The sequence below is a fragment of the Capricornis sumatraensis genome, chromosome 2, assembly GCF_032405125.1.
Source record: "Capricornis sumatraensis isolate serow.1 chromosome 2, serow.2, whole genome shotgun sequence".
NCBI lineage: Eukaryota > Metazoa > Chordata > Mammalia > Artiodactyla > Bovidae > Capricornis > Capricornis sumatraensis.
In genome coordinates, this window is record NC_091070.1 from 195,713,657 (window position 1) to 195,728,036 (window position 14,380).

At 39.5% G+C, this 14,380-nt stretch overlaps 1 protein-coding gene across 1 annotated transcript in view; it reads right to left on the reverse strand.

Moving 5' to 3' along the window:
* Positions 1 to 4,862, reverse strand: part of RNF11 (ring finger protein 11) — a 33,707-nt gene extending 28,845 nt beyond the window's left edge. Inside the window, exon 1 of the mRNA XM_068964568.1 lies at positions 4,511 to 4,862. Coding sequence (XP_068820669.1) covers positions 4,511 to 4,633 — 123 coding nt within the window. The 5' untranslated portion in view covers positions 4,634 to 4,862. The remainder of the gene's footprint in view (positions 1 to 4,510) is intronic.
* Positions 4,863 to 14,380: the final 9,518 nt, after the last annotated feature.

A 14,380-nucleotide genomic window follows, 5' to 3' on the forward strand; every position in this document is an offset into this window, starting at 1 on the left:
TAGTTTTCAGCAAAATGGTAAACAAAACACTAGTACACTAAAAATAATAATAACACACAAAAAAACCCTCAAAACCTCAATTACCTGAACTTCATAAAGATATCAAAAAAACAAGGTATTATTTATTACAGGTTCGAAAGCTTAAAAATAAGTATTTTCTTAGTCTAGATTTTTAAACGAGAGAGAGTAAAGGAAAGACCACGCCTTAAAAAAACAACTTTCAGTCAGTTTGAAATATCCAAAATGTTATGTTTGTTATTTGTGAAAGAAGCTCCTCAAGACGTAACATCATCTGATAAACCCTCTTCATAGTCTACATATAAGTAACAACCAGGATATGTACTCAGACCCATCTGACTCTAAAACCAGAGCTACAACTGCACTCAGTGCTGTATTATAATTTTTCTTCTGATTTCAAAATCTCAAATGTATTAATCACAAAGTGCAGGACAGAAGAAATCAGTAAATCTCAAACTACTGAACATACAACTGATGCAAAACTGAGAGATACCACTTTGTGCAAATATATACCTATTCAGATAAAAATACTGTGAAGAGCTTTTTTGAGTGACTAGTGGTTTTTCAATTAGTTCACTTACACCTTCCAAGGCTGGGCTATCTTACCTGGCCCTTTCCTCAGCCTTTCATGACTTATCTTCCCTCTAACAACCCTTCTAAGACTGTCCTTGATGGGTAGATCTCCTTTGTATTCTTTTTAAAAATTCCTTCCTTAAAGAGTAGATGGTATGTCAAACTTCTTGTTTTTAATCTTCTAATTCAAGAACAGCTCTAACCTCTTATCTCAGATTTCTTTAAGGACAAGGATTCACATTCTTTCTCATAAACATTTTGTTAAGATTACAAAGGGTTGAAAAAAATTACACTATTTTATCAATGATTATTTTAAACCAATTACTATACTTAGTATTATTGGGATATAGATTTTTAGGATTGATTTCTTAAAAATGACCCACAATAAAGGAAAAAGGCACTAGGAATATGCATAATTTTTATAAGACATTCAATTGCATTTGCCTCAAAATAAATATATTAATTCATTTAAAGGAAATCCAGTCTTCAACCAGTAACTGAGTGCCTGTTATGTCCCGGCACTATTCTAGGCACTTGGGAAACCACAATTTTTTTTAACACTCCCTTTTCTTCATGGAGTTTACCACCAGCAGGAGAAACAGATAATAATAATGTTAGAAAATGATAAATGCTATGGGAAAATAACAGAACAAGGTAAGCTTAGCAGAGAGCTAAGGTAAATGCAATTTTAAATAGGGTGGTCAGAGAGGATTTAAGAAGGAGACACAATTTGAGTAAAAACTTGAAAGGAAAGGAGTCAGCCATGATGATACCTGGGGGAAAAGTACTCAAGGCACAGAATCAACAAGGGCAAAAGTTCTGGTGTATCCTAGAACAAAGAGGCCAGAGAGGTTAAAGAGAAGCCAGCACGGGTAGAGCAGTAGCAAGTATAAAGAGAGCTATGTATGCGAGCAGAGAGTACAGATCATGTAGGGTTTATGGGACACTAAGGAATCTGGATTTTACTTTGAATGAAATGAGGATTCACAGAAAGTTTGGTAGAGTGTCATGATCTATTTTACCAGAAACAATCTGGATGACAGATTAAATATAGATTAAAGGGAGAGCAAGGGTGAAAGGAGTGAGACCAGTGAGGAGGCTACAAAAGAAACCCAGGAGAGAAATACGTATTTTCCATAAACTTGACCACAGTTTATTTATGCTTACTTTCAAGCATAAATAGATACAACAAATCTCAGATCCTGCTAATAGGAAATAATTGGATCTTATTGAAGTTTATTATAGAGCTCTTGGCATATATATGTACACACATCTTTTAACTACTCACTGCAGAATACCAAATGTGTTCCTTTACAATCAGTTATTCTCTGAATTTTTAAAACATCCTTTTGTAGCTGAAACTATTCTTTAAAGAAATAAGCCAGTATTTCTATAGCTGTCAATTATATACTATTTTTGAAGAAAAAATAAGTTACTTCTGTTCATTAAAAGTATAAATTATTTATCTTGGATTGGTGTTTCTCAGACAATCTGAATTCTACATTCCTAACACATATTTTACATTCCTAAAACATTTCAGTTCCTTCAGGTAAGACAAATTTTTACAAAAGTTTCTCTTTTTATACTTTTATCTTTGAAGAAATTACTTTCTTCAAATTGATACCAAAGTTGCCTATCAGTATCTGGGTTGTTCATTTCAGGAAAAGGAAACCACGAAAAACTCCCATTGTCACAAATAACATTTCAAAAAGACCTTTCTACCTGATACCAAAAAAAACCTCTCTATTATCTTATCCTCCTGGAAAAGGCAAAGATTGAATACAATCTCCATAAATTCTAAAGAAGTTATTCTTAACAATGTATAAGATATACATCTATTTAAGAGAAAGAGTACAATAAGTTGAAGGTATTTTACTTGCTTACAAGAGGACTAAGGAATATAGGAGATTCTGAAATAAAAACTTGTACCTCTAAAAATTTTTTTTCATGAAATGGAAATAAGCACATTGTCCTATAAACATTTATGAAGGAAATCAAGAGTGAAATTTGAAGGAAAGTAAGAGTGAAACAATTTACTTGCTTCAAAGACTCAGGAAAGCACTTAGATTTGGTTTGGATTTTTAAAGAGACTTCTCCTGTGACAATTCTTTGGAAGAAATGGGTGTGTAAACTTACATAACAATACTCCATTTAAATTCATTAATTCACTCAACACTTAAGTGTTTATGTGCCAGAAACTGCACTAAGCACTGGCGGGTAGTCCCTGTTCTCAAGGGCTTAGAGTTTTCCCTTATTCCAGTTACTGAGCAACTACTATGAAGCCAGATGTTGTGGATACAACAAACAGGAAACAGAGTTCCTACCTGCATTCAGCTTATACTGGAGAAGGAGGGAAATGCCTCAAGAATGAGACACACATCTAACTTAACAAGAACAACGTATAAGTGTTATATGCGTTGCTTTTGAAAGTGCAGACACTTCCTTCAGGGGAGACACAAAGAAGGAAGTGATTGATTCAGGGAGAAAGGGAGGGGAATTTAGGAACTTCAGATACAGCTCAGCTGAGTCCTCAAAGAGGATTACACGCTCACCTGCTGACCTTGGGGGAAGGGTTCCAGAGAGAGCAATTGGAACTAAGGCAGAGAGGTGTGAACAAGCTGTTGTGTTTGACAGGCCTGGAATATGAATGTGAGGGATAAATCATGGAGTCTTCTGTAAGCCACATGAAAAGACTGGACTTTACCAGCATATATGAAAGGCCCCTGATGGGTTTTATTCAGAAAACCAGCATCTGTGATCAGGTTTTTCTGGTGTGGTGAGACACTGATTAACATAGGAATGAAAAAAGAATAACACTAGATAATGATGTCACCACATGAAACAACAAAGGAGACTGCCCAGTTAGAAAATTAAACCCCAATCAGGAAAAAAAATTAAGCCACTTAACTATCCAAGTCCTTCTGGTAAAGTTTTTAATCAACATCTTGAAAAAGTAGAGGAAAGGTTTATACATATATTATGGATTATAACATCTACCTATCTATTTTGAGTTTTCTAAAGAGGGCTTCAGCTCTTTACAAATCGTGTAAAGACATCTGGAGCTGCTGACTGCTGTACAAAAAGCAGTGAAGTCATTTAGAAGACAAGTCTTTGATACACACGGAGAACCATGAGTAACAGAAGGTATTTCTCAAGTAAGGTTTAAAGGTTTCCAAAGTTCAAGATAATCAAGTTCTCTAAATCAGCGCGTTTAAAAGGTGTGTCACAGGGGTGGAGCAAAAAGAGGAGGGGTTCAGAATTAATATTGTTGTTGCTGTTCAGTCGCTAAGCTGACTCCTACAATTAGTATAAACACACACATATAAATATGTATACATATATATGTAAAGAAGCAACTCCATGTTGCTGGAACCAAAATCACTACTTGAAAATCTCCCAAGCACAGGAAGAAATGAACGCCTACTAAATTCAATGAATACAGACAGACGAGAGGGAGGAGAGGAGGATCACACTTGAAAGTATAAATGGGATGTATGTATGGTGGGGTGGGGTAGTGGGGGGAGGTTAACCACTTATCCAGAACCCATAATCCAGCCGGTGATGAGGAAATCACCTTCGAACCTCACAATGCACATATAAAGGCATGAAAATATCACTTCCGAACTCCACAGTCTAACCACCAGTCACTGGCCAAGGGGATATAATCACACACTCGAATCCCAGAACTCAAGGACAGAAGTATCATCCCCACACTGCTCGAAGGGAGGTGAAGGATTCCCCCTACACTGACGATGGGAGCAATCACACTTAAACCCAGCCCTAAGGGGGTCCAGTGCCTCTCAGGCCGGGTGTCGCCGAGGCCAGGGACAGTGACAGACAGCCCCGAAGCCCCCACAATCTCCGCCAGAGCCGCCTCTACTCCTCGCACCCCCCTTCCCCAACACACACCCTCCCCTACCTGATATGGCGGCGGCGGCTCCTGATCCGGCTCCGTCCCCTCGCCAAAGCTGGCCCGGTCGGACTGAGACTCGTGAAGCAGGGAGATGTCATCCGAAGTGGGGGACTTGAGGCAGTTCCCCATCTTCTGGAGCTGGGGTGTGTGATCTGGGGGAGGAAGAAAGCAGTGGCGGGGTCGTTCGCACCCTCCGCGGTCAGCCTCGGTCAGCGAGGTGGGGTCGGGCGGCAGGCCGGGGTTCAGGCGGCAGCGGCTCCCCCGGCCCCCGGCGCCGCCGAAGGGCAGCTCATGCCAGTCCCTGGGGCTGGGGGCTTAAGGCTGGGCCGCGGGTTTCCCGGGGTCGCGGCGGTTGCCTCCTCTGAGGCGGCGGCAGTGGGGGGGGGGGGGGGCGGGGAGACGAAGCACTTCCCCACCCCGCCCCCCCGCGGGGCGGCGGCGGCCACGGAGCTGCTGGGCCTAATCCAGGTCAGGAGTGGGGGGGCGCAGCCGTCGCGGCTCCCTCAGCTGCTGCCTCAGCTGCTGCTGCTGGCCCCGCCGACGCCGGAGCCGCAGCCGCGGGCCTCATCCTACTCCGCTTCGCAGCGGCGGCGGCGGCGGCCAGAACGAGGCCAGCTGCGGCCCTGCGTCACGCCGCCGTGCGTGCCCTGGTCCCGCCCCCGGCGCTGGGAGGCGTGGGTAGCTCCGGCTGCGCTCCCGGCTCCTTTGCCACCCCCCCCCGCCCCTCCCCCGTCCCCAGCAGCTGTTTCTGGGGCTGCGTCAGTTTCTGCTTCTCTGACAGCCTGGGACGCGATTCCGATACCTCTTTTGGGTCTTCGGTTCCTCCCCACGCGCTCTGCTCCCTCTTCGCTTGTCTCAGCTCTTAACTGTGCGTTGTTTTGACAGTCTTCTGGCCACCTTCTGCCAAGTAATCCATTTTAAAACCCATATCTGAATGGATTACTCCCATGACTAAAATATTAAAGGGTCTATCCCTTCAGAATAAAGTCCAAACTCACTACCTCCCCAGTCACTTTGCAATCCTCCTACATCACAGTCAGAAGAATTCTTCAACCGATTATTCTATTTATTTCTATTCTTACCACCATAGTACAAGCTACCGTCATTTCTCTGCTGTAATACTTTGAACTATTTCCCCTGCGTTCGCCATTGCCCCCATTCAATTTACTATTTGTACAGTTATCTTTTTAAAATGTAAATCTGATCAGGTCATTCCTGTAGGAGGAATTTAAGCCTTTTAAAACATTCATTAAAAACTTCCCAATACTGTTATGACTGAAGTATTAATTCTTAAATGGTTTACAAATCTGGCTACCTCCCCAGTCTCATTTGTGGCCTTGTTCCCTCTCATATTCTAATCTTTAGGATGTCTAAATAGTTTTCAGTTATCTAGAAGACTATTCCCTCTGGCTGAGGTCTTTACCCATAATGTTTCTCTGACATAAACTCACTTCTCCCCACTCCTGAGCTTATACCTTCCATCAAACTATATCCCCACTTGTCCTTCCTGGACTCAACTTTGATTCCACTGGGAAGCCTGTCCTCTAACCCTCCTGTCTGGGTTAGTTACCTCCTCTGTGCTCACAGTCCCTGAGCACTCAGTTCCTGAGTCCCTGTGAGTCTCTGTCACAGCCAGATCAAGCTGAATCTGCCCCTTCTCTGTACAAAGACCTGGCACATTGCCTGAGGCAGAATAGCCTTTCTTAACCGAAATAACAAAGAGTTCAAGAGGCAATGTATGTAGAGGGAGGAAGTAAGAAAGATGAGAATGCTCTAATAGTCATTCATTCAACGAGGGGAAAAGAGGGTCTTGATTGTCTTTTTTTCATTCTTTTACTAATTTTTTTTTTTTCCATTAGACTCTATATTAGGCACTAAGGAAATCTGGCTTATTCTTGATGGAGCCCAGAATCCAGCTAGGAAGATATGTAAACAGTGAGGTCTTCTACCACCCCCAGGACAGGTTTCTAGAGGGCACTGCTGCTGCTGCTGCTGCTAAGTCGCATCAGTTTTGTCCGACTCTGTGCGACCCCATAGACGGCAGCCCACCAGGCTCCTTTGTCCCTGGGATTTCCCAGGCAAGAGTACTGGAGTGGGGTGCCATTGCCTTCTCCTCTAGAGGGCACAGGAGGGAGTACTTAGAGCATTGGGTGAGGATCAGAAAGGATTCCTGGAAGTAGAACTGTGTTAAAATGACATGTCCTAAATGCTGTAACTTTGAAGTCCTTGTTCTGCAAAATCACATATTTTATTTGAATACACTCATATCACACATTAAATGTAACCATTTTGCTATTTTCCCTCTTTTCCAAGACTTACCTTTCTTCCTGTTAATGGCTCCCACCTGAATAGGTGTATCTGTAATGCCATGTTTGTTATCAGAATCTTTCACACATCCCCAAGAATCATTGCTTAATTCTGTGGCTTGGACAAATAAAATTATTGGATCATTTGGAAGGAAATTTTCAGGTATTTTCTTCCTTTCTCTTATTGCTATTTCCCTGGTCCCCTCTGAACTGTTGTGACAACTTCTTAATGAAGCCCTTGCTTCTGCACCATCTATACATTCTCCACACTACTGTCATGAAGAGTGTGATCAGAGAGCGTTCATAGACTTGTGGTTCAGAAATTTAGCATGACATTAAGGCCTTGAACCATTTGGTCCCATCCTGATCTCCACTATGACTTTTTTAATTTTAAATTTATTTTTTAATTGAAGGATAATTGCTTTATAGAATTGTGTTGGTTTCTGCCAAACATCAACATGAATCAGCCATAGGTATACATAAGTCACCTCCTTCTTGAAACTTCCTCCCACCTCCTTCCCCATTCCGCCTATATGACTCTTGACTCCAACCAGGCATCCTATACTCCAGCCACATCATAATACTTACCATGCCCTCAATTTTCACTATTCTTTTCCATTTCTGATCCTTTGCCATGCTGTTCCCTTTCGTTGAAATCCAACTATCTTTTAAGATCGTCCTTAGATGCTACTTTCTTCATATAGCTGCCCTTGATTTCATTTAGTTGAAATATATGTAAAAATATAAAATAAATGGGATCCATTACTATATTATATTCTATGTATCTATTTATGTGTATAATTTAACATAATTTCTATGTATATACACAGATGTGTGTATATCTGAATATATATGTAAGAATGAATGAAACCATAACTTCCATTTATTAGCCTGAGTCTTGAAAGGTTGATGTTAACATTCCTGTTTTACAGGAATAGAAATATGGCTTCACATGGCTACTCAGGGGGTAAAGCCAGTATTTAAATTATATACCAGTTGCCTCTATTAGGTTGGGAGAGGGAACTACGTCATTTTTCGTTCTGATAGTCTTTTCTCAGTGTATAAAAACAACAGAATGGGAGAAGACTTATCTTCAATGCCTTTAGCATCCATGTGTACTTTTGTAACGACGTAGCTATTCAATGATCTTTCTTCCTAATCTAGTTTTAGAAGGGAACATTTGGGAAGTGTCCTGTATACCAGAAAGGGTGATCTAATTACAAAACAATTTTAAATAAAAAAAAGTAACCAACACTATTGAAGTGACAAAGACTCTTCTAGACCCAGCTCTAGTCTGGCTCCTCTAAGCCCTCAAGGCTCTAACTTTGGGCTTTGTGCTTGACCTACTTATTTCAGTTTTAGCAAGAATATAGTTGAATTAGCTTAGCCAGAGTCCCTCTCCCTTTGTATCTGACCACCTTGGCCTGCCTTTAGCAGAAATCCTATCAATGTTTTTAGCCAGAATTTTCTTTTATCCCTGATGTTTCCTCTTTGTAATTTTCCATCCACTGTCTCCCACCCTGTTCCTTGCCCATAAATTCCCACTTGTCCTTTTTATATAATATAGAGTGAAGTCTAATTCTATACTGAGTCTCTTGTCTCCTATTGCAACAGGTACTGAATAAAATATGCCTTCACTGCTTTGTCTGATTCTTGTTTTCTCTGACCAGGATATCTAATGCAGAAACAGATATGAAAATCTAGTATCTTCTGTTGAGCCAGATTTTTTTTTTAATAACACTTTTTTTAGACCAGTTTTAGGTTCACATCAAAAAACTGAGCAGAAGGTACAGAGATTTACCATATACCCCTGCCCCTATACATGCATAGCCTCCCCCATTATCAACACCCTGCACCAGACCAGCTTATTTTTTGGTTGCGTTGAGTCTTCATTGCTGTGAGTATGCTTTCTCTAGTTGTGGCAAGTGGGGTTTTTCCAGTTGTGGTGCACGGGCTTCTCCTTGCAGTGGCTTCTGTTGTTACACAGCACAAGCTCTAGGTGCATGAGCTGAGTAGCTGTGGACCATGGGCTTAGTTACTCTGCAGCATGTGAATCTTCCCAGACCAGGGATTGAATCCATGTTCCCTGCATTGGTGGGCAGATTCTTAACCACTGGACTACCAGGGAAGTCCCAAACATTTGTTAAATTGGTAAGCTATCACACAAAATGCTTGTTTATGTTAGGGTTTACTCATGGTGGTGTACATTACTATGGGTTTAGACAAATATATAATTATGTGTATGTACCATTATAACATCACACAGAATAGTTTCGCTGCCCTAAAACTCTTCTGTACTCAGCCTATTCATTCCTCCTTTGGCAACCACTGATGTCTTAGCAGTCTCCATGGTTTGATTTTTTTCAAAATGTCATATATTTAGAATCTTACAGCATGTAGTCTTTTCACACTTCTTTCACTTAAGTGAAAACTAAGATTCCTCTGTTTCTATTCATGCCTTGATGATTTCTTTTTATCACTGAATAATATTCCACTCTCTAGCTATCTCACAGTTTATTTATTCATTTATCCACTGAAGGACATTTTAGTTGCTTCCAAGTTTTGGCAATTATGGATAAATCTACTATAAACATCTGTGTATAGGGATCTTTTTCCCAATTATTTTTATTGTAGTAAAATACACAACATAAAATTTACCCCCTTAACCATTTTAAGTGTAAAGTTCAATGTTAAATATGTTCATAATATTTTGCAACCATCACCAGCATCCATCTCCAGAACACTTTTCATCTTGTAAAACCAAGTGAAAGTGAGTGAAGTCGCTCAGTTGTGTCTGACTCTTTGCGACCCCATGGACACCAGGCTCCTCCGTCCATGGGCTTTTCTAGGCAAGAGTACTGGAGTGGGCTGCCTTTTCCTGCTCCAGGGAACTTCCCGACCCAGGGATCGAACCCAGGTCTCCTGCGTTATAGACAGACACTTTACCACCTGAGCCACCAGTGAAGTCTCCAATTATCCATTAAACAATAATTCTTCTTTTTCCCCTTCCCTCAGCTACTGACAACCACCATCCTACTTTCTGTCTCTGATTTTGACCGCTGTAAGTATTTTATGTAAGTATAATTACACAGCATTTGTACTTTGTGACTGGGTTATTTCACTTAGCATAATGTCTTCAAGGTTCATCCTGGTATAGCATATTGTAGAATTTCCTTCTTTTTTAAAGCTGAATAATATTACATTGTATGTATGTATCACATTTTGCTTATCCATTCATTCATTGATGGACAATTGGATTGTTTTCACATTTTAGCTGCTAAGATCCTGCTATGAACATGGATGTACAAATATCTTTTCAAGACCCTCATTTTAATTATTTGATTATACACCAAGACTGAAATTGCTGGATCATATGGTAATTCTATATTTAATTTTTTGAGTAACTCAGACTGCTTTTCCACAGTAGTTGTACCATTTTACATTCCCTCAAACAATATGTTTGCAGGTTTTTATGTGAACTTGTTTTCAAGTAATTTGGCTGATATCAAGGAGCACAATTGCTGGATTATATGGTAAAAGTATGTTCAGTTTGTAAGACACTACCAAACTGTCTTCCAAAGTGGCTGTACCACCAGCAAAGAAGGAGTATTCCTATTGTTCCATATCCTCACCAGTTTTTGATGTTGACAGTGTTTGGGTTTGGGTTTTGGCCATTTTAATAGGTATGTAGTAGTATCTCATTGTTTAATTCCCATTTCTCTGAAATTTTCCTTTCATGTGCTTATTTGCCATCTGTATATTTTAACTGGTGAGGTGTTTGGCCCATTTTTTTAAAAAAGGGGTCTTTTGCTGCTTCATAAAAATTTTAGAATCAGTTTGCTGATAACCTCAAAATAACTTGCTGGAATTTGGGATTCACTGAATCTACAGATCAACTTTAGAAGAACTGACATCTGGACAATATTGAGTCTTCTTATCCATGAATGTGGATATCTATCTCTCTTTTTACTTAGATTTCATTATCCAGAATTTCATAGTTTTTCTCATATAGATCTTGTACATATTCTATTAGATACGTATCTAAGTATTTTGATAAATACTTAGTGACATTGTACAGGAGACAGGGATCAAGACCGTCCCCAAGAAAAAGAAATGCAAAAAAGCAAAATGGGTGTCTGGGCAGCCCTTACAAACAGCTGTGAAAAGAAGAGAAGCAAAAAACAAAGGAGAAAAGGAAAGATATACCCATTTGAATGCAAAGTTCCAAAGAATAGCAAGGAGAGATAACAAAGCCTTCCTCAGCGATCAGTGCAAAGAAATAGAGGAAAACAATAGAGTGAGAAAGACTAGAGATCTCTTCAAGAAAATTAAAGATACCAAGGGAACATTTCATGCAAAGATGGGCTCAATAAAGGACAGAAATGGTATGGACCTAACAGAACCAGAAGATATTAAGAAGAGGTGGCAAGAATACATAGAACTACACAAAAAAGATCTTCACGACCCAGATAATCAAGATGGTGTGATCACTCACCTACAGCCAGACATCCTGGAATGTGAAGTCAAGTGGGCCTTAGGAAGCAAGATTGCCAGGAGAAATATCAATAACTTCAGACATGCAGATGACACCACCTTTATGGCAGAAAGTGAAGAAGAACTAAAGAGCCTCTTGGTGAAAATTAAAGAGGAGAGTGAAAAAGTTGGCTTAAAGCTCAACATTCAGAAAACTAAGATCATGGCATCTGGTCCCATCACTTCACGGTAAATAGATGGGGAAACAGTGAAAACAGTGGCAGACTTCATTTTTGGGGGCTCCCAAATCACTGCAGATGGTGACTGCAGCCATGAAATTAAAAGACACTTACTCCTTCAAAGGAAAGTTATGACCAACCTAGACAGCATATTAAGAAGCAGAGACACTACTTTGTCAACAAAGGTCCGTCTAGTCAAGGCTATGGTTTTTCCAGTAGTCATGTATGGATGTGAGAGTTGGACTATAAAGAAAGCTGAGCACCAAAGAATTGATGCTTTTGAACTGTGGTGTTGGAGAAGACTCTTGAGAGTCCCTTGGACTGCAAGGAGATCCAACCAGTCCATCCTAAAGGAGATCAGTCCTGGGTGTTCATTGGAAGGGCTGATGCTGAAGCTGAAACTCCAATACTTTGGCCACCTGATGCGAAGAGCTGACTCGTTGGAAAAGACCCTGATGTTGGGAAAGCCTGAGGGCAGGAGGAGAAGGGGATGACAGAGGATGAGATGGTTGGATGGCATCACTGACTCAATGGACATGAGTTTGGGTAAACTCTGGGAGCTGGTGATGGACAGGGAGACCGGCGTGCTGCGTTTCATGGGGTCGCAAAGAATCGGAAACGACCGAGCGACTGAACTGAACTGAATGTAAGTGATATTGCATTTTTAATTTCAAACTCCACTTGTTCATTGCTGGTTATATAGAAAAGTAATTGATTGTTGTATATTAACACTGTATCCTCCAATGTTACTCTAGGAGGGGTCAATCTTACTATAATCACTTATTAGTTCCAGGAGGGGTTTTTGTTATTTCTATTGATTCTTTTAGATTTTCTATAGAGATGATCATGTCTTCTATTAACAAAGTCAGCTTGATTTCCTCTTTCTCAACCTATGATTTCCTCTTTCTCAACCTATGATTTCCTCTTTCTCAACCTAAATAGCGTTGATTTTCTTTTCTTGTCTTATTGCATTAACTAGGACTTCCAGGACAATATTGAATAGCAGCGGTAAGAGGGTACATCCTTTCTTTGTTCCTTATCTCAGTGGAAAATCTTACCAATGTTGGAATCTCCCCATTCAGTAAATGCTACTGTAGGTTTTTTGTAGTATTCTTTATACTATCAAGAAAATTCCCCTCTAGTTCTAGTTTTCTGAGAGTATTTATCATGTATGAGTGTTGGATTTTTTTCTCTCTTTCTTTTGAGTGTTGGATTTTTATCAAATAGTTTTTCTATATCTATTGATCATGTGATTTTTCTTCTTTAGGCTGTTAAGATTGTAATGTAATGGATTACATTAATTTATTTTTATTAACTGGGTCTTCCCTCATTCTTTTTTTAATTTAATTTTATTTTTGGTTGCATTGGGTCTTTGTTGCTGTACATGGGCTTTTTCTAGTTGCCATGAGTAGGGGCTACTCTTCATCGCAGTACACCAGCTTCTCAATTGAGGTGGCTTCTGTTATTGTAGAGCACAGGCTCTAGGCATGCAGGCTTCAGTAGTTGAGGCACTCAGGTTCAGTAGTTGAGACTCATGGGACCTAGAGCTTGGGGCTCAGTAGTTTTGGCACATCGAGAGTTGTGGTTTGTGGGTCCTAGAGCGTGGGCTCTGTAGTTGTGGCACACAGGCTTAATTGCCCTGCAGCCTGCAGAATTTTCCTGGACCAGGAATTGAATCCATGCCCCCTGCATAGGCAGGCAGATTCTTATCCACTATACCACCTGAGAAGTCCACATTAATTGATTTTCAACTGTTGAATTAGCCTTGCATATGCGATAAATGTCACTTGGTATATAATTCTTTTTTATACATTGTTAAATTCTACTTACTAATATTTCATTGAGGAGTTTTTGCATCTATGTTCATGTGCGCTATTGGTCAGGTTTGTTTTTTTTTATAATGTCTTTCTCTGGTCTCAGTAATGAGGGTAAGTCTGGCCTCATAGGATGAGTTAGCATCTATTCTGCTGCTCTTCTGAAAAAGACTGAGAGAACTGGCATAATTTCTTTCTTAAATGTTTATAAGAATTCAACAGTAAACCCATCTGAGCCTAGTGCTTTCTGTTTTGGAAGGTTATTAATTATTGATTAAATTTGTTTAATAGATGTAGTGATGTCCCTTCTTTCATTTCTTATGTTAATAATTTGTATCCTCTCTTTTTTTCTTTGTTAACTTGGCTTAGAGGTTTATTGATTTTATTGTTTTTTTCCAAAGAAACAGTTTTGGTTTCACTGATTTTCTTGATTGATTTCCTGTTTTCAATTCCATTGATTTCTACTTTTATTTTTTTAATTTCTTTTCTTTATTAACTTTGGATTTAATTTTCTCTTCTTTTTCTAGTTTCCTAATGTGGAAACTTAGGTGACTGATTTTAGATCTTTTTTATTTCCCAATAGATGCATTCAATGCTCTAAATTTCCTTTGAAATAGTGCTTTTGCTGCATCCCACAAATTTTGATAAGTTTGGTTTTCATTTTCATTTAGTTAAGAATATTGTTTAATTTCTCTTGAGATTATTTAGGAGTGTGTTGTTTAATCAAAAAGTTCTTAGGGATTTTCTGTTATTGTTATTGGTTTAATTCCACTGTGGTCTGAGAGCAAATATTGTATGATTTCTTTTAAAATTTGTTGAGGTGTTTTCTAGCCCAGAGTGTGGTTTATCTTGGTGAATGTTTCATGTGGACTTGAATAGAATGTATATTCTGCTGGTTATTGGATAAAGTAGTCTATAGATACCCAGTATTTGATTGATGGTGTTGTTGAGTTCAAATATGCGCTTACAAATTTTCTGCTAGATGCCTTCATTTTGGTCAAAGTGGAGCGAAATATTAAAGAGCTATTGCAAAAATATAGAAGA